The 21,576-nt window shown below is 35.2% G+C and overlaps 1 protein-coding gene across 3 annotated transcripts in view; it reads left to right on the forward strand.

Moving 5' to 3' along the window:
- The window catches only part of LOC136026682 (regulator of nonsense transcripts 2-like), a 173,421-nt gene extending 152,268 nt beyond the window's left edge, over positions 1 to 21,153 (forward strand). For 2 of the 3 annotated variants that reach the window (XM_065703426.1, XM_065703425.1), the window contains 3 exons: positions 324 to 472; positions 6,134 to 6,226; positions 17,528 to 21,153. In XM_065703426.1, coding sequence (XP_065559498.1) covers positions 324 to 472; positions 6,134 to 6,226; positions 17,528 to 17,641 — 356 coding nt within the window. In that variant the 3' untranslated portion in view covers positions 17,642 to 21,153. The remainder of the gene's footprint in view (positions 1 to 323; positions 473 to 6,133; positions 6,227 to 17,527) is intronic. The other variant, XM_065703427.1, reaches the window with a different exon arrangement.
- Positions 21,154 to 21,576: the final 423 nt, after the last annotated feature.

Genomic DNA, 21,576 nt, shown 5'->3' on the forward strand with positions numbered 1-21,576 from the left:
AACCAAAATCATAGTTATCATTCCTGAGTCAGCTTCAAATGGCGATTCTTTCTCACTCGCTAGTTTCTTTGAAAATGCGTTTTTTAGGAATGCTTTATTATAAATACTTTTAAATGCTTTATTAGGTTGCAGTTAATACTGCAACCAGAAGAACTTATGCTTCTCAACGGAAGCTTTGAGCGATATTAGGGGTATTGTCCGTTTCGGTTGGTTACACCAACGTTCCTTCTGTGATATTTTATCAGATTGATTATTTCACTTACTAGCATGTTTTATTCCTCATTAATGTAGCATCACAACTTATTTTTCTTTTTTCTTTCTAGAGCAAATCACTGAGAGATCCTTAAGTCCAGAGGAGTCCAAAGCTGTTTCGTTCGTTTTGATGACACGAAAAGGGAATAAGCCTCAATATAAAAACCTCACGGTATCGGTCGAGTCGGACTTGGCAAAGAATCTAATCAACAGAGAAATGGTGAGAATGTAACACGTTGTTTTTATCTCATGAAAATTATTTTGGTGAGAAGAGGGGGTTTACTATATTTATTTTTGGTGCTTCCGAATTATATGCCACACACTCAAGTTTACGCTGTGTGAAATTCGAGAGCAAACCGGTTTCATCGTTAGTTTTTTTCAGCTTAGCGTTAGACTAGACAAAAGCAAGTGACAGAATCGACGGGAAATATATAATTTGGGCTATATATTTGCACATTTGGGATGGGGGATAAAGTATTCGAACAGCTTGAAGTTAGAAAACAATTCTTACTTCATATTATGCAGAATAAGTGTACCTAACACATTTGCATGCACACCCGCTATATTTTACCCCTACTCCCCCTAATGTGCAAATATATAACCCACATTTTTTTCTAAAGTATTATATTTTGATCATATTGTGTCACATTTCTTTAGGATTGAGCGTCAAAGAAACAGGGTCTAATTAAATGAAGCACTTGAGGGTGTGGCATATAATAAACAAGTACCTTATTTTCCTTACTTATCATTTAAATTTTATTCTTTTTACAATTAAGAACTTAGATGTTTGAAAACGGTTTTAAAAATGGTTTTATGCAACATATTTGCAAGATTAAGGTTCGTAGCCCAAACCGTAAATAAAGCACGTTGGATTTATTGATCCATGCCTATTTCTTTCATTTTATTGGGTTTTAAAATATATGAAGGTTTTTACTTTTTTTGCAATGCTGTGCCTCATTTCTTATTTTGGAAACATTTGGGAAGTGTGCTTTTGTTGCTAAATTATTAAGTCAGATTATCCAAAGACTTCAAGAAATTCATAGCTATAGTTTGCAATTTTAATCTTTTGAAATTTTTTGCTTCAACAACCCTTACATTCCAATTTTGGTGAAAAGCAAACATTATGTCTTATGAAAGTACTTACAATGTTTTGATTTTGGACAGTCATCTGGTCATATAAAATTGATCCCTATATGATACCTAAACAGTGGCAAGTCAAAAGAGGTGTGGTAAGACTATATTTGGAAGCTTGAGGCCCTAGGGTCCTACAATTTTGTTTACCAAAATCTTGGCGCACGATCCTCATTTCTACGTATTAGTCTACAATATTTCTGCCTTTCTATTAAAATGAAGTGTTAGTTTTAAATAAATCATTTCCATATTTTGGGAGCCTTGTGTCTGGGGTTTCGCGGATCATGTTATTCCTGGAGGCACATTTATCGGACTTATGAACAGATCTGGGTAAAATTGATAGCTTGACGATTCGATGCTATGTTGCAATATCACCTTGTCCTAATCGCCTTAATCCTTTTGTGAGCTTTAAGGTCCTCGGGACCTGTGCTCTTGAGTCAAGGACTCCCAGTCGAACCTCCACTGCTTCTTCTACCACTCCTTGTCAAGCTGATGTTTGAAAGACTGGATGGAAGGAGCGCTGACAGTGGAGTCCTTCAATTCATTACTCTTCTTGAAAAATACATTTGACGGATTCTTGATATGGAGCCTAGTTTTGGTAGCTTTTTTGAATGTCTTCTTGTGAGGATTTCCCTTGAAGAGGGTAGAGTTTTCCTTTTGGAGTTTATATGTCAGTATCATATTACAACATATGCGTCTGTAGACAAGGGTAGGTAGCTTGAGACGTTCCTCATATGAAGCTGATTTTAGGCTTTTCCACGCAGTTCGTTGCTCGCCTCTGGACATTTTTGATGAGCCTAACATCTTGCCGGTTAGAAGGACCAGCCAGGCACATCCTAAAATCAAGATGGGGTCTAACAAGAGCCTTAAAAAGTTTTATGAATATTTTTGCCTCTCGGCTACTAATGGTCCTATTTAATAGGCCAAGGATGGAGTTTTCTTGGGAGACAGCATGATGGACGTGGTTGTGGAACCTCAACTCCTCATCAATGATCACACCAAGGTCCCTTTCTTCTTTTCTTTTCACACCATGGTCTCTTGTATTATTGATTGGATTTAAAATTGAATAGGTATCCATAGGGTTATTAGGTGCAAGGTGAAAATGCAGCATTTGCTTGTATTGATTTGGAGAAGCCAGGCTCGAGTCCAATTCTGTAGCCTGTCTAGATTGTGTTGGATTTTATGTGGGTTAGAAATACCAAAAATTTTGACATCATCGGGAAACAAACGCATATCTTTATCCACATTATTGGAAATATCGTTTATATACATCAGGAAAAGGGCTGGGTCTAATACAGTTCCCTGCGGTACCCGACTCATTACTATGGCCTCATTAGAGTAGATTGGCTGGCCACTTGTCTCAAACAAACGGACTTTCTGCTTGCGGTTAGTGAGGAAACTCTTCAGCCAGTCTATCATGGATGAGTTAATACCGCCAGCTAATTTCGATCGCTGTTGACCATGGGGCACTTTGTCAAAGGCCTTAGTAAAGGCTAACAGCAGTATAACGACTGGTTTTTAATTATTTCGTTTTATTCCATCAAGTTTGTTTCAATGGAATCCATGCTGCTTGAGTGACAAGATCTTGTTTGTGGTTAAGTGTTCGAGGAATGAATCATTGACTATGCGTTCATGCGTTCTCAGGCTTGGTCTTGAATGGCGGAGTTAAGTTGGCTACTTTCCAGTCTGCTTTAAGATCCCTAATGGCAAGTGATGTCTGAAAGATTCTTCTGAGGGGATCTGCTATCACTTCTGCAATTTCTTTTAGTAGCTAGGGATATATATTGTCAGGTCCTTGTGACTTGTTAGCATTCAACCTTTTTAAACATTTAAGGACATCTGTCGTGGTACTTCCCATTGGGGTTTTTATATCTTAGTTTGTTGTAATACAACAACAAAAGAGAGAATAATGAGGACTTTTTTCCCAAGACAGTGAACCAACAAAACCTATTTGAATATTTCGGCCCTATATCTAAGGGCCGTCATCAGCAAAGAAAAAATAAAAAACAATAAAACACTTACAATAAAAGTTCTCAGTTAAAAATCCATTTGTTTTTATTTTAAAATAGCCTTGGCATCATTACTTCTTAACGAAAAGTTCAGCCAAGACTGTCTGATAAAAGCTAACATTTTGCAAGATAAAAAGGTTCATTCATTTCACTAATTGTATTTATTAAAAATTGGAATGATTTCTTATTGTAAATGATATTGTAAATAATATTGTAATGATTATGATTCAAATAAACCCACAAACACGATTTACCTACCTTATATTCCGAAAATTACTTCAAAACTGAAAAAAGTTTGTTTAAAGAACAATTTACGTGTTGTATTCACAAGCAATTTAAGTATAATGAATCTTGTCAATTCTGGTAAGGATAAAACCCCAATTACTCGTCTACGAGGGGTGTATCAAATACCATGTAGTTGTGGAAATTATTACATTGGTCGAACCCACCAAAATTTAGGAACAAGATTGCAGCAACACAAAGAAAGTATTGAAAAAGCATTAAAATCTAAAAATAACTCCATATCTTTCGATTCAGCTTTAAGTAATCATATTTTTGAAAATCCAGACCATTATGTTCTATTTGACGAAACAATTCTAATTAACAATGACCTAGGAATCAAGCAAACTGTCCGTGAGGCAATCGAAATCAAACGAAACTTAAATAATAACACATCCCTAAATAGAGACTTGGGTGAATACACACTCAACCCTATGTACACAAAATTAATTATAGAAAATAATCTAATTCAAAATGAAACAAAAATAGGAATGAACAAAAACAAGCCCAATATCAAAAGAACTATCAGATTAGCTGCAGAGAAGGCAAATATCGCAATAAGAAATCATTCCAATTTTTAATAAATACAGTTAGTGAAATGAATGAACCTTTTTATCTTGCAAAATGTTAGCTTTTATCAGACAGTCTTGGCTGAACTTTTCGTTAAGAAGTAATGATGCCAAGGCTATTTTAAAATAAAAACAAATGGATTTTTAACTGAGAACTTTTATTGTAAGTGTTTTATTGTTTTTATTTTTTCTTTGCTGAAGACGGCCCTTAGATATAGGGCCGAAATATTCAAATAGGTTTTGTTGGTTCACTGTCTTGGGAAAAAAGTCCTCATTATTCTCTCTTTTGTTGTTGTATTATGGAAAGGCAGTGTGGTCTTCGTCATTATTTAGTTTGTTGTAGAAGGTAAAAATTAACAAGTTTATTAGTCTCTGTAACTTCTTGCTCGGTTTTTAAGTTTTTTAATACATTGTCTATTGTGGTCTTGGCTAAAGACGTACTGCCAAAACTTTTTTGGGTTAGTCCTGCAAGTTTATAGTCTTGCAAGTCTTGCAAGTTAATCAGTAAGTTTAGATTCAAAGTTCATTTGCGAGGTCTGCGTCAAGATTTATGTTTCTTCCGGCTATTGCAACACTTCTCTCTGTGATCAAGTGATTGGTGCTGTTTATATTTCTTCCAATATCTGCTTTTATGGTTGATTTCCCTCTTAATCTCTCTTGTCTTTACTGGGAGCATTTTTGGTTTGAGGACAAGTTTAAGAAATGTACTGATTTGCTTTATTTATTGGTAATTCCTTGAAGCGCTGTCATTACTGTTCTAGAGAGCCAGATAAAACGTTATCCCATGCAACACTGTATAACACCCAGTAATAAAAAAAATGGGTGTAATAAACACCCAGCTTGAAAAAAGGATCCTTGCATTTGAGAATATGAGCCTCAGAAGAATGTTGAATACAAGCTGGCAACAAAAAATTACAAATGCAGAAATACACAGAAAAACAGGTCAACCTCCAGTCATTGAGTTGCTGAAAAGAAAGCGGTGGACATACCTGGGACACGTTCTTCGCATGGAAGAGCGCCGCCTTCCTCGAACAACCTACGAATGGAAGCCAGACGGCAGAAGAAAGAGAGGCCGCCCCAAAAATACATTGAGACGAACATATGACCGAGATCTGAGGATGGTCGGCACCTCACTAATACCTGAATGGGAAGACGTCATCGCTGCAGCACCAATGCGAGACGAAAGGAGAGGCTTTGTCGACGCCCTATGCGCCACCGATGGCTCTGAAGGAACTAAGGTCTAAGGTAAGGTCTAATGCGACACTGTGAAGATCCATTCGAATCCTCTCATAATTAATGAACGTCTTCTTGATGTAGTGATTTGTTGTTCTGAGGAATGTTGTTTTGATGTGTATGGCAACATGGTCACTCTTCCCAATTGGGGACAGGTATGAGGTGGACAGAAGAGCTTCTGGTCTCCGGAGAAACACCAAGTCGAGAAGGCTTGGTTTCTGACCATGTTTAAAATGTGTTGGCTGGTTCACGATTCGGTGGAAAAGAACATCATGAACAATGTCAATGATTTGGCTCGTAGAATCGGAAGAGACGTAGGAAAATTGGTCTTACCAGGTTACATTAGGCAGGTTGAAATCACCTGCAATTAGTAGGTCCCCATGGTGGGTGTCTGTAATCTTGGGGAGGAGCTCTGCTAGTTTTCTATCTGTTTCCTCTGGTGATGGCGCAGATGGACTTCTGTATACACAGCCAATTCTGACAAGAGGGTCGCTTTTATTCTCAGTAATTGAAATATCGAAGAAAATAGTTTCAGCATAGGGGCATCCAGGGGAGTAGCTAATTGGGATTACAGTGTAAGAGGTTTTGACCAGTGCCAGTGTTATAATTCATCTTTGAACTTTTATGGTTACAAAAACTTCACTTTCTTTTATATTATAGGCCGAGCGAATGGAGAAAGAAAAGGTAAAGCGACTTACTTTAGACATTAACGAACGACAGGAAGAAGAGGATTATATGGAGCAAATAACTCAGGTATTTTTTCGATTTATATCTCTTCTAATTTTCTGTTTAGTTCAAAGTATTTTCTGTTTTCTATTCGATCTAATTTTTTAATTAATTTAAGTATAAAATGTACAAAGAAAGCTGAATAAGGGGATTTGTTGTTTTTGAAGAAGATCTGTTACAGAAGGACTTTAGATAATTTAGAATTGTAACCAAAATTCATTTAATTTGTTATGCTTCTCAAAGATTTTTCAATGTCATTATTTACCATGAAGCTAATTGATGAGTCGTTACACGTCTTTTTTTTGTGAAAAAGCGATTGGACTGCACTTAGAATCGTGAAGTAATAGCTTGAGGGTCTTGAAGATGTCCCCAACATACCCGAAGACCATACCCATGCAATAGTTTTACTACTGAGCAACAGAAACCTTACTTGTAAGAAATGTGACATAATGTTTGTTTTTTATCTGGCTTAAAATTTCTTACATAAGAACCAGTCAGATTTTGCGTTCTTTTTAATAGCTAAAAGTTCAACGTAACGACAACGAAAAAAATGGTGGGATTGTTTAGCTCCCCTTTCGGCCTACTATATGCTTAAGAATTGGCTAATTATTAGCTTAAAAAATTTGTCACAAAAATAGGCCAATGGACACTTTTAAAGACACCTTTTAACAAGGAAGCACAGAAAACTAATTATCCTATTCTCTCCGATTTTGTTTTAAGTAAATAAAAATCTCGCCTCCACTTATTTCATTGAAGATGAATTCAAAAAAATTTCTTTAAACGTTAGACTACACTTTTTTTTGTTTAGTAGCAATCGGACCGGACTCACTTCAAAACACTGTATCCCGCAAAAACCATTCCCTATAAAAATGCTCGTATTCTTTGTTTTTTGGCAAATAGCCAACAATGGGGCTGAAGAAAGGTTGGATTGAGGTTACAAAACAAATATGTACGAATTTCGGTGTCTCTTAAGAGGCAGTCATTACTAAATCTTTGAACAGAGTGGGAGGAGGGGGATTGTGTACTATTGTCTACACCTTGATGTTCATGTCCTGTGATATGCTTGTATTAATAGTGAATTTTCCTTTATTTCCCTTTATTTACACAAGCAGTTTGTAAATTGTAAAGAATGTATTGTACATATATGTATATTTAGTACACAGTGATAATGGAAAGTCAATAATTCACTTTTGTGGGAGTACCCCTTTCTTTAAACATTTTCTTCGAAAGAATGAAAAATCTCTGTCAAAGTAATTTGAAGTCAATTGAAGTGACCTTCAGTGCAATTGAATACATTTGAAAATAATAAATGTTTAGTTGAAGACCGAATCTTTTGATCTGTTTTATACAATTAGGTAAACCCCAGTAACTTTTGTTTTATGTAATTTTTTTGTCACATTTCCATTTTACAAGTAAAAGTTGGTTGATGGTTAATCAATCAGTACTTTTGTTTGTTTTCAGTACTTTCATTAACTAAGTTCTACAGAGAGGCAAAGATAAAGAAAAAGCCGGTCTGGATACACAAGTACAATCACTTACAGAAATTACTAACATCTAATAATTTTTATTTAAAAGCAGTAAATCATGAACATTAAAAAGTTCAAAGAAGGCATTGAAAGTCTTCTCCGTGAGCTTTGATGCAAAAACTAGCATGTCTTAAAGTGCACACCAAAAGGTTACTTTGTATCGTTGAACCAAACATCTGCCATCAGTTGCATCAAACATCAACCCGTTTCAATAGTTCCATCTTAGAACTATTTAAACTTAGGTGTTATGAAATTGTGTTGATTTAGCCTTCTGAGCCATGCTTCCAACATATAAAAGCCTAACACACAGTTGATTGCTGACTTAAAAATTATAATGTGTCATGTCTATAAAATAACTTTTGAGACATGGACCCCCGAAGTCACTTGTCTAAAATTAGGCTTTCCTTAGATAAAACTTTGTATTGGCGCTAAAATTTGATTTGAGTTAAAGAGTCGATCTAGTCTTGAGTTGATCTAGCTGATATAAATTCAATTTGAGTTGGTCTAGTCTTGACATGACATGTTTCAATGACACAATCAAAGCTTTTATCTGATATACTTTGTTAAATACGACTTAGTACCTACCGGGGTAAAGGCAAATTTCACTTCTTTTTTTCAAGGCCCAAACCTAGAATGGACACACTAAAATTACAAAATTTCCTATTAACTATCTCCAATAGCAAACGGAGTGGTGAATACAGGAAGAACACTAATTTTGGAAAACCTATTGACGGAACTACGTATGCTATCTTTTTCATTTCTCTCGTTCCAAAAAAGGGGAAAAAATAGTATTTTGGGTTTTCTTCAAAACTTGAAAATGCAGATACTAGGTTCTGGCAGAGCACAGAGCACCTAGTCGGGTTTTTTTCTTCATATTCCTGGTCGTGAAGACAAATGAATACTTGTATACGTGATTCCCAATTATAATTATGGTAATTATAGGCTGTTTACACTGCCTAAGTAAAGAACGATGTTGACACAATGTATTGTTATTATTATATTTTTTTTTAGATCAAGGCACTTTGTATCGAAGAAGTTCTCTAGAAACTTTCTAAAAGGGTTCATTTAGCTGGACATTGAAAAGGCTAGTGCCCTTTTTAATAGTCGAAAGTGATTGGTGGTCAACCAACCCCACTTTCACGCCCATCATTTCCTCGATTATATCCAATTAAAACTTTAAGATAGCCATTTTGTTCAGCTTATTTAAGAAGTCTGGAAATTATGTCTTTGAGGATGGCACCCCCCACTCACAGCCCTCAAGGCAAGGGTTGTGAACTATGCCCTGGGGGCATATAAGGTTTTTATAGAAAGGGTGGTCGTATGAATGTCGGAGGGGGATCATTGGACTGTAATCAGAAGTTCAAGTGCCGTTTTAAGATTCAAAGTCGTGTTTCCACACGTGGTGTTTTCCCGAAATGCAGCCAATAGAAGTTCTGAGATTACTATTTTATTCAAAATGGCCCAAAGATCATATAACAAGGTTTTTGGTGCTGAAACAAGCCCCCAGAGCTTGAGGGCAAGGGTTGTAAGTTATGCCCGGGGGCATTTATGGTGTTTATGGAAGAGATGGTTGTATAAGCTTTAGAGGAGGCTCATTTGGTTGAAATTTGGAAGCTCTAGTTCCCTTCTAAGACTCCCAAGTGATGGAGGGCAACTAACACCCCCCCCCCGATTACCTCTCTTTTCACCAAAGGCGTCCGATTGAAGTTGTGAGATTGCCACTTCGTTCAAAATAGTCCAAAGAATATACAACAATGCCTTTGGTGGGTGAAAATACCCCCAAAGCCCTGGGGCAAGGTTTGTAAGTTATATCCTGGGGTTTCAAAGGTTTATATAGAATCGGTGGCCATATAAACTTCAAATGGGGCTTTTTTTATTTGAAATTAGAGGTTCTAGTACCCCTTTTAGGTCAAAAGTGATATGAGAGCAATCAGCCCCCCTCCCCCTTGCGCCTATCTTTTCCCCAGAAACATTCAATCATAATTCTGAAATAACAATTTTTTTCAGAGTATTTGAAGGGTCCAGAAATTATATCTTTGAGGATGACAACCCCCTTCCCCCACAGAGCTCATGGCAAAGGTTTGTAAGTTATGCTCTGGGAGAATATAAGGTTCTTATAGAAAGGGTGGTCGTATATACTTCAGAGGGGGCTCATTGGCTTGGAAATCAGAAGTCATAGTACTTTTTTTAAGAGTCAAAGTGATCAGAGGGTAGCTACCCCCCCCCCCCCCCACACACGTCGTGTTTCCCCGAAATGCATGTAATACGAATTTTGATGTAGCTATTTTATTCAAAATAGTCCAAAGATCATATAACAAGTCTTATGAGGTTGATAAACACCACCAGAGTCTGGGGCCAAGGGTTTTAATTTGTGGCCCGGGGGTATTTAAGGTTTTTATGGAAGGGATGGCTGTATCAACTTTAGAGGTGGCTTATGTGGCTAAAAATTGGAAGTTCTAGCTCCCTCTTAAAAGTTAAAAGTGATAGAGTTCACCTAGACCTCCCCCCCCCAACTACCCCCTTTCACGAAATATACCTATTACCAAACGCATGTGATTGGAATTGTGAGATAGCCATTTTCTTCAAAATAGCTCAAAGAATATATAACAATGCTTCCAGGGTTGACAACCCCCCGAGCTCTGGAGCAAGGGCTGTAAGTTATGCCCTCAGGGCATGTAAGGTTCTTGTGAAATAGGTCGTCGTATAAGCTTCAGATGGGGCTCATTTGATTTGAAATTGGAAGTTATAGTGCCCTTTTCAAGAGTAAAAGTGATTTGTGAGCAACCAGCCCCCTCCTCCATGCCCCTTATTTCCCATTAAAAACATCCAAACAAAGTTTTGAGACATCTATTTTTTCAGCATTGTTGAAAGGTTCGGTCATTATGCGTTTGGGGATGTCACCGCCCCTCCCTCTCCCCGAGGTCTCAGGGCAAGGGTTGTTAGGCAATTTGTTCATTGTTTACATATAGTATATATTATTGAGAAATAGTAAGCATGTTTGACTATTACTTTCCCAAAATACGAAGGGCGTTAAGGTGAGTCTTTCAGGGAATGGTGGGGGGAGTGTTAAACTAAATCGAAACATGTAATGTGGATATGGGTTGTCAAAAGGGCGTAACTCAGGAATGATTGAGTATATTAATTTGGAATTTGCAGGAAATGAAAAACAGATGACCAATTGACCAAAAAGGCATTATTTTCACGCTACTACTACTACAGCTACCACTGCTTCTATGCTACTACAACTACTATCACTAAAACTACTATTTCAATAGCGAGTACTACTAAGGCTGAGGATATTGAAATTAATATCTGACGAAATGTTGAGGAAAACTAAATTAAAGCATACTGGATGTGCATACGGATTGCTGATACGGGCGTATCAGCAATATTTTTGGAACGGCTTATCGTATCAAGGGAAAACTTCAAGGGTATCATAAGTGGTATGTTCGGTTGATCAAAAGGCAAAATGTACCTGTTGCTACTGCTATTAATACTGCTGCTACTACTATGACTAAAATTAAGGCTACGAGTATGAAGGTGAAAATTCGACAGAATTTTGAGGCGAAATTTGAACTAAATCAAAACACAGTGAATGCAGATTCTCAAAAGGCCGTATCTCAAGAATGGATTTTGGTTATTAAATTGGAACTTCCAGAGAATTCTTAGAGGGGAAGATCAGTTGACGAAAAGGTAATGTATGCGTGTCACTACAACACTACTGTAAAAAGTCGGTTGATTCATAAGCAGACGTTTATTCAATTTTTGTAGAACCCAGGTCAACTGGAATAGAAAAGGTAAGTCAGAATGTTACACTACTACTACTGCTACATTTACCAATGCTAACCACTGCTACTAAACTACTCCAACTACTTCTTTAATTGCAACAACTTGTAAGCTTAGAGTATTAAGGTGAAAGGGTGTCAAAAGGAGCGAAAAGTGCATATCAGCAATATTATTTCGAACGGCTGACCGTGTCAAGGTGAAATTCTGGGGCATCGTGAAAGAGATTCTCAACTGACCAAAAGGCGAAGTGTGCATGCTACTACCGCTATTAATGCTGCTGCTACTGATGTTACTACTACTACTAGTACAAATACAAACACTATAACTACTTCTCCTAATACCACCGCAACTACCGTGATACTAGTACTATTAAAGCTAAGTCTATGAAGGTAAAGTCTGAGAGAATATTGATGGTATATTCGAACTTACAAAAGACACTATGTGCATTTAGATTGTCAAAATAGTGTATGTTGAGAATCGGGTTGTGTATTAAATTGGAACTCTCAGAGAATGCTCAAAGGGGAACATCAACTGACCAAAAGGCAATAAGTCTACACTACTACTAATACAACTACCACTGCTACATTTGCTAGTTCTACTACTATTATTATTGCTCCAACTACTACTTCTATTGCAACCACTTGTAAGGCTAAGATCATTAGGATGAAAATTTCAAAAGGTTTATGAATATATAGGTTATTAAGAGGACATCTCGATAGTATCTATGCAATGGCTAATTTTATTAATTTAAGTAGTAATACTACTACTGTGACTGCTATTACAACATCACCTAAGGGAATGAATTTAGATCATGGTACTACTGCTTTTACTCTACTCTTACAACCACTACTACTGCTACTATTATGATTACTGTTACTGCTACTGCTGCTACTGAAGCAAAGACTACTACTATTAATTCTAGTGTTGTCACTACTACTGTTACTAAGGTTAAGGGTATTAAAGTGAAAATTTTGGGCAATGTTGAAACTATTTTGAACAAAATCAAAACACACTATGCCCACATAAGTGGTCAAGAGATCGTATCAACAATGGTGCAGAAACGGTAGACGGTATTAAGTTGAAACTTTCATCTTGTGTTGTAGGGGATGGTAAAAAAAAGTGATATGTGCATACTGCTACTAATGCTTCTATTACTACTACACAAGCTAAGTGTATTAATGTGAAGCTTTCAAGGAATGTTTGGGTGAATGTTAATCTAAATCAAGAGAGACTATTATTAAGTAGATTGCATAAAGGGTGACAAAGCAAAATGGCAATAGCGGCCTAAATTATTAAGTGAGACCTTTCAGGGTAAGTTGTGGTGGATTTTGGACTAGCCAGAAGACACTATGTGTTTTATACTTTTAGTACTACTTTTATGGCTATTGTAATTAATGACACTATGGTCATTAAGTTGAAAATTCTAGAGAAAACTAGGGAGATTTTCAATTAAACGAAACACCTATATGCATTCAGGTATTAAAAGGGTATATAAACAGTATCATAGGCAGCGCTTTTTATCATAGCTAGTAGTATCATTAATATTTTCAATGAGCTAATTTGATTGGAATTTAAAAGTTTTAGGGCCCTTTTTAAGAGTCAAAAGTGATTGAAGGGCAATCAACCCTTCGTTTTAGCTCATAATTTTCCAAAAACTTCGAATCACACTTTTAAGACAGCCATTTTGTTCTATATAGCGGAATGGCCGAGTAACTATATCTATAGGGTTATTTGTTGGGTCAATCCTCCACAGTTATGCAATATGCCCATTATGCTTGAAACCTAAATGTTACTTTAAAATTAAATCAAATCGCACTGTGTGTATGTTGGTTGCCTATAAGATATCTCAGTAATATCCCAAAAAGAACTGAGGGTATTAAGTTCAATCTTGTACTTTTATTACTACTTGTGCTCTTAAAATTTAACTATAAGAAAATAAAATTGTAATATCAGTTCGTTTTGGGTTTCATTTATTTATTGATGCTGACTTATGGTAGTTTTAAGGTTTTTAGATTATTTAATTCTATTTTTGCTCATTTTTGATTTAATGGAGTTCCTTACTTTTCTTTGAGATATGTATATATATATATATATATATATATATATATATATATATATATATATATATATATATATATATATATATTTATATATATATTATATATACTAGCTGGGCCACGGTGGCTTCGCCACCGGGCCCCAGCATGGCACGCGGCAGGCTTTATAATATAAATATGTAAGATAATCTAAAGTGTTTTAATATATGGCTACTAGTTATCGTTAGAGAATAACCCACTAAGAAACCTGGATTTAGCTATGACCACAAACCTTACAAAAGTATTTTACTTAAAACGACAACTTAAATATGTACCTTAAACTTGTTAAAGACGAAATAAAACTAGGAATAATTTTTGAATCAGATAAAATCGGTTGTTCTTAACCAAAAGAAAAGAACGAGATTTTGATCAAGTTCCTATGAGCATCCTATCATGATGCAATCGACATAATCGAAGTAAAATTTCGATTTATTCGTAGAGCATCTATACGACACCTCTGTCAAACCTCATGAAAAAAAGTATAGTGCAAATTAAAGAATAAGGGCGTCAAGAGCGTATTATATCGCTCTTAATTCAATCGCTACTAATCCTGTTGGTACTGATGTTCCTACTACTAGTTGTACAGTACTAACACTGCAACTTCTTCTCCTACTACCTATTACCATTACACGTCTTCTCCTAGTACCATTAAGGCTCATATACGCCCTCTTATTGTTATTTTTGCAATTCTTATTTGTTATTGCATCAACAAAAAAGCACCTGTGGATGTAGACATCTGTTTTTGCTTGGTATTATAATCATGTAAATTTTGTGATTATTAAAATAAATTAGAATTCTAACCTTATAATCTTAGTTCTCTAATGCTATACTTATGTTTAAAAATAGTGACTCAAAAAAGTTGACCGTTGGGAAAATGGAAGTTGATCCAAATAGATTTTTTCAAACAAAAGCAAAAACAGGTGGATTAAGTTCACTTCTATCATGAAACGAATCTGATATTTTTAGAAGGATTATTCTGGATTATTGGCAATTGAAACTGAATTTATAATTACGTTAAGAATATGAGGTTTAACATTGCTGGTGCATCGGTAATTTGAAGATGCTAAAGCGTGAATATCATCCGCTTAAATATGTTGTTTCTGATGTAATTTCAGAGTTAAATATACGGCATACAAAAATCTTGGGTTTAGATGCTGGGACATAAAAGTGCCTTTATGCCCCCATCACCGTCTCATACGTTTTGTTTGCTGACTATATATTTTTCTTTAATGTTTCCTCCCCCTTTTTTGGCTCCAACGTTATTTATTCTTGGATTGTGTGGGCTATAAGTAAATTAATTAGTCAACCCTCTGAATATATTTCTGCATCATCAACTACAAATTTAGAAGATTAGAATTCCGTAGAAAATCATTTCTATACTCCCTGAAATGTGTTTAATTAAACTCTAAAACATTGAATGGTTCTAGTTTAGCTTTTATCAGCTGTCTTCAAGCCATTTTCCAAGTAAAATAGTTTAATTGAGTGTCAAGCAGTAAGAAAACTGGAGGCGGGTTAAGAAAAACCAGTCGGAAGCGAAGGCCTTTAAGCAGGACTCTGATGATTCTATCAAAGAAATTTACGTCATTAAATGCGCTTTGTGTATGTAACTCTGAAACCAATTGTCTTGCTCAAAACCAAAGGTAATATCAGGTATTTTGTAATTTGAATTCTATAAATTATAGGATGAATAAATTATACAATGAATACAATTTTAAAATAGGTTTACAGAATTGAATTATAGAATTAGTCTTATAAAACTATAAGGAATATCTGTTATTCTATAATTTTAAATGATAGTGAAAACAAGGGTTATAGGTTTTTTGAGGTAGCTGCCTTCTTAGAATTTAGAGAAGAAAATGAATCTTTAAAAATTAAACTGTAAATGAACCAACAAGAAAAAAGAACTTTTTTTTAAGGAAGACAAAGACAATAAACTTTGGCCGTATTTTGGGGGACTAGCCAAAAACTGTTTAGCAAATGGCTGACTTTCAGAAACTTACAAACCCTGGTGTACCTTGTATATAAATATAAAATCAATCGTTTGCCCAAAAACCAAAGCACGAAATCCAAAGGCCCAAAAGCCAAAGGGAATATCTAGTGCTCCGTAATTCTATGACATCAAATAAAGATTTGTAGTTTCTTTTGTCGGAAACATATTTTCGATATTTTTTTGTCCTGCCTCCCCACCCCCAAGAAACTTAGCACTGAGGAAAACCTAAACTTAAAACTTTCAGTATATTTGTAGTTATAATTTTGTATTCTGCGTCATTGTACTGATTTCCATTCAAAGATCCATACGCTCTGCTAACGTATTGATACTAATATTTACTTTGGAAACATCTCATGCATAGAAAGGGACATTTTATTCATCGCAGTCAATTGATCCACCCCCACAAAAGATTGCTTTGATGAAGCCTTTATGTTGGAGCAAAAGGCGAATATTATACTCTTTTCTTCTGGGACTCAGTGACTGGAATAAATTGACACTTTGATAAGGAAAGCTCCTCTTTTTCAGCTGCAAAGACTTTCAGTGGCTACTATCAATAGAGGAAGGGAACCAACTTATCAGTATCCTTTAGAAATGCAGATACTGATGGTTATACCTCAAAAGATATTGGGGAGATAATAACACAGTTAAACAAAAGCTTTTTTCTTTTTTGGTTGAAAATATTAGACTAATACTAAGTGTCTATTTTGGAGTGATTACTGTAAAACTACTCATAATGTGTGGTTTGTAAAAAAAAAAAAAAAAAAAAAAAAAAAAAAAAAAAAAAAAAAAAAGATATGAGATCAAAGTGTCAGTATCAAAAGAAAAGCCATTTGGGTTCTAGGACTTACCTAAAAAAAATTCTTTAAAAAATTAATCTAATTCTAATTCTTTAAAAAAATTAAATAAATTTAAATCTAATTCTTTAAAAAAGTTTTCAGCAACCTGCACTTTGGCTTCCGTACTTTGCAAACTAGCCAAAAGCTTCTGAATTTTGAAGTTTAAGGTCTGTAAAAAATTTACTAGAACTTAAAAATGAATATAAGGTTGGCTTTACTCAAGGCTGTAATGAGAGATACGGGGTTTCAGAGCTGCTCTTTTTTAGGCTCTAATGATTAGTGTTTAACCAAGGCAGAGTGTCTGTTTTGTATTGAACATCTTAAAATTACTGAGAATCCGTGTTTTTCCAGGAAAAAGTTTAAAATAATTTTTGGAATGTAAAATTAAGACTAAAGTGCTCCACGCTACTCAAACATATGGCAGGCTGTTTTTTTTCCATTGATTCACTTCCACTTCCAAAGAATTAGTAGCTCCTATGAAACTAAGGAACGCCACCAAACTATAAGCACTGAAAAGGAAATTCGAATGGTGATTTGATATTCTACTTAATGGAAAGTAGAGAACAAATGTAATGTCACTAAAATTATTTTTAAATGTAACAAAAGTCTTTAAAATGAGGCAAATTGAACAATGAAACATTAATCTGTGCAACGAAAAGACATTAAATAATCTACAATCACTTGAAGGGTGAAATCGAATTTGCTGGGAAAATACAAATTCGTTACTACAGAAATCTTTTCACATCTTTTTTGTTATCAACATTAGCTTTTACAGTAAAAATAGTTTCTGTACTTTTGCTTAGGAATTTGTAATAAAATTTTTTGGCACTATTTGTTTTTTCCTTATTAATATTACCTGAGATCATAGGACTAAATAGACCACATAATTGTAGGGTATTTCTTCTTGAAATGCTAGTGGTGATGTATATAATTTTTATTGGAAAATGACGAATACTCATTGGCAAAATTCAGTACTCCTAAGACAACACATGGCATTTGTTTTATAAAGAAAATTTTGGAGTTGAGCTTTATCAAAGTAGGCCTGCATTAGGAACTCCATTTTCATGCATTTAAGTGAAATGTTTCCTTTTCAGTTGCAAAGACCGTCAGTAACTACTATGAATAGAGAAAGAAAACCAAAATACCAGCACCCAAAAGGAACACCAGATGCTGATTTGATATTTGGCTCAAAGAAAAGCGGAAGATAGCAGGATTGTCTCTCTGAATGTTCTTTCGGGCCTGTACAGAGAAGTAGGATGAGTGATGTGTTTTACCAACAAAAAGAGTTTGAAATTTTGGAGTTCTTGAAACTTTAGAGCAAAATTTTGGAGTTTCCAATCGGTAGTTGCCTTAGGACATGCTTTTTTTGATGCTCTTGTTTTCTTCGTGTTTAATTGGTAAGGGGTGCAATGTATTTCTTCGGTCGTTTTTTCCCCTATTTTCTTTATTTTTTCTCGGGTAAATATGTCGTTTCTCCTTTTTAGAGTTTTTCGGGTAAAAATGTGCGTAGTATGAATACGGCAGTCATGAAGCAGAGTTTTCTTTAAAAGAAGAAAGAGATTTTGAATTTTACTACAAAACGCTTCAAGTTAAAATAAACTACAGAGACATTTTGACATCACCCTAATGTACAGTATTTCTCGTCACCTACCAATTGCCCTAATTACCGTTTATAGTTTTAACTGGCACTTGTTTCCCACTTTTGCTAACTTTTTTTGTTAATTCAACTCAGACGCATTGTTTAATGGAATGTTGTAGCCCCTTGGCTAGAATCTACAGGAGGAACTTGGCAATTCAAAATTTTTGGTTTTCAAATGGTCAATATTTCGAAATCCCTTGGTGAATCGAATCACACCCTGGATAAGTTGAACATTGATACCTTAAAACTTGCTTAATTGCAAGAGAATGGGGGTGCTCCCCTTGAGCAACCATCTCCTTAACGAAAATTTGTAATCTAAAATCCTAAAATTTACTTTGCTGCATTTTTGTCCCGCCCCACTCCACAGCTTAGATACCAATACAGTTATGAAAACTCGATTTATTTTTGGGACACAGTGTGCGGAGCGGTGCTAGCGGCTGGAGACAGGAAACTGGTAGTCTGAATCTAAAAGCCGGAGCAATTCACAGCTTAGACACCAATACTGGGTTCCCGTCTATGGTGTTGTAGTACGATCTACGCGTGTTCCAAGTTCAGAGCTATGTACCAAAAGCTTCTCATGGGCGAGATAGGAGTTTTCATAACTGTATTGGTACCTAAGCATTGTCCCACTCATAAAACTAAAATAATGTTCAGTAAATAGAATAATGTAAAATATATAATTTTAAATAATGGTAAAATAATGTATATGTTGTGAAGTAGCGTTAAAAATTCAAATTCACTAAATTTCAAACTTGTCCTGAGACTCATTTTCCAAAAACGAAAAATATTAATTATTCCTTAATTATGGAAACTAGTTGTTTTTTTTTTCTTCTGTATCCATTACCCCCAGTAAATATACTTTAATTAAATATACTTTAAATAACACAGTTAAACTAGATGCATATTTGCATCTAGTTTATATATATAAAAAAATTGCTTTAATTGTTTGTTTTTTGGAATTCCCAAATGGCCATACTACCGGTCAGATCAAAGTCTAATAATTCCACTGTGTATAGTCTTTTAACACAAACATGGACAACGTGCCAAACACCTGACTTGTAGTTGTATTTGTTTCTGAGACAAGAAAATTCTAGGTTATGCAAGATATTTTGTCTGTGTCACAAGTTTGAAATAAAAGCAAATGTTACCGATACTATTGTCTTTGTCCTTCTACTGTCTAAAGACAAAGAAACTAGTCCGGACAATGGGAGGAGTTTGAATTTATTGTTAGGCAAACAGGTGTAGTCAGTTAGTTTTGAATTGTCATGTTTCAAGTAAATTGTAATAGATGAAAAAAATAGTATAAAAAATATTGCTACATATCAAATCTGTTCTTTATGAAGCACTATTCTGTTGCCTTTAGTTTTCTTTTTTTTAATTTCATAAACCGTTTATTTATTATTTTTTTCGGGTACTGCTGACTTTGAGGAGATGGATCAAAGTTATCCTGAATACATAAAAGCTATCCCTCACTTGGAATGGATTATACATTACTGACCACTGTTGTCGCCTTCAAGTCACAGCAGGTGATTCCATTAAAAGGGACGCTAAGTCTCATTGCCGAATTACTCGCTATTAAGGTTTTCGTTCCCTGTCTAAGATTTTAATATGCTATTTTACCGAGTCAAGTGGCGTTAATTCATCAATATGAAACAATAATTTTGCTATCACTTGATATCTGATGTTTGGCTTTGTCGATATATCAAATTACATTTTTTTAAATATATTTCGCATTTTCGTGTTAGATTTTAAAAACAGTCTAAAATACTTCATAAACCTGTCCTTTCAGAATAAGTTACGGCTATAGACTTGTTACCAAATTAAATGTTTCACAGGCAGTGTCGATACTAGCCAAAATGTTTAGGAGAGGCTAGAGATTTTACCGACTGGCTGGTCATTTTTACTGATTGTTTCTTGAAATAATTAGCATAATATCCGTTTCGAATACAATGCGTAAAATCACTGCACGAGACGGTAAAACCGCTGCATTTACCAACCGATATTTAGATTCTGTTCCATATCATGTCACTATTTTAATTATTTTTATTTAACCAAATGGAAAATTGTGGCACCATATTTAAATTACGCCAGGATTCGGTAAACCTGCTGCGTTTACCAACCAAGTTCGAAATTTCTGTAGATGACATGTCAGTATTCTCGTGGTCTTTATTGATTCGAACAAAGAATTTTAACGTCGTCTTAAAGAAACTTTTTTTTCCTCCGAGTGACCAAAAACATTGGAGGGGGGACCCTATCCCCATTCGTGCTGGCCCTGTTCACAGGGAACATCAACCTTAAAAGTTAACGATTACTTGAAATGTACTGTTCATGCCTAGGACGGAGGCTGAAAGGCTGTAAATTTTATAAATACTAGAAAAATACTACAAAAAAAAATGACCAAAAAAATGAATAGAAAAGCTGCAATCCTATAGATAAAAAAGATAAAAATCTTAATAGTAAAACCGTAACTCATTTATAAAGACTCAAAGACTAGTGACCAAATTTGACGTTCCTTAAGCGGCTACAGTAGATATTTCTATTCCAAAGGACCCCAAGTCTCATTGCCGAAATGCTCCCTATTAAAAGATACGTTTTCTTGAAATGTACTTTTCATGCTTAGAAGGGTATTTGACAAGGCTTCAAAACGTATTAATGGAAAAGATTAAAAGTTTTAATTGAAAAGCCATTGCTCACTTAAAAAGGATGAATAGACCTTCTTTACTAATCTTGTACTAATGGTTTCGAAACTTGTAGTACTCTGTACTAATGGATTTTGGTTGGTACTGAGGCTGGTCAAAAAAAGTGCGCTGCTCTTAATATTTTTGGATTTTGTTTGTATTTTTCCTAACATGTAGCAAAAAACTTGTCTGAATAAGGCTTTTCCTGGTTATCTGGTGCCGAATCCCGCATAGGGGCTGCATTTTAAACATATCCGATTTAGGGGGAAAAATAACAAGTATACATGAAGCTCCTAGGATATCAAAGTATTTCTCGGATTTTGTATCTACACTTACCTTACTAAACTGTTCGTGGTATTATCTTTTGTAAGTTGTTTGGAATAAATAAATTTTCACTGCAGAATGCATTTTGAGTTATAAGCATAATAGTTCATCTAGGCTGAGGTGGTTAATCCTTTTAGGGTTAGAAGTTTATGGGAATCTAACATGACTCAGCTGTGAATAAAGCCAGGCATGCTTCCTCATGGAGGAAGTGCCAAAAAATAATGTATGATGTAGGGCTGCCAATTCCCTTCTTGGCTCTAGCCATGAATGACCTGTGGTGCCAATTGCGTCCTAAAAATTCCCCCAACCCTCCCGCCCAGACTTCGAAAAATTCTTTTTGTGCATGTCCATGGAAAACACACTTTTTGGCAATTTCTTGTGAAAAAGTAAACAAATTCCCCCTCCTCTTGGATTTTGAAAAACATACTCCCCCCGCCCTTTGAGCATTTTCAGGAATCGATGACACTGCTACCGACTAGTTTTGGAAAGTGAATTCTTTGGG

This window comes from Artemia franciscana, chromosome 4, assembly GCF_032884065.1.
Source record: "Artemia franciscana chromosome 4, ASM3288406v1, whole genome shotgun sequence".
Classification (NCBI taxonomy): domain Eukaryota; kingdom Metazoa; phylum Arthropoda; class Branchiopoda; order Anostraca; family Artemiidae; genus Artemia; species Artemia franciscana.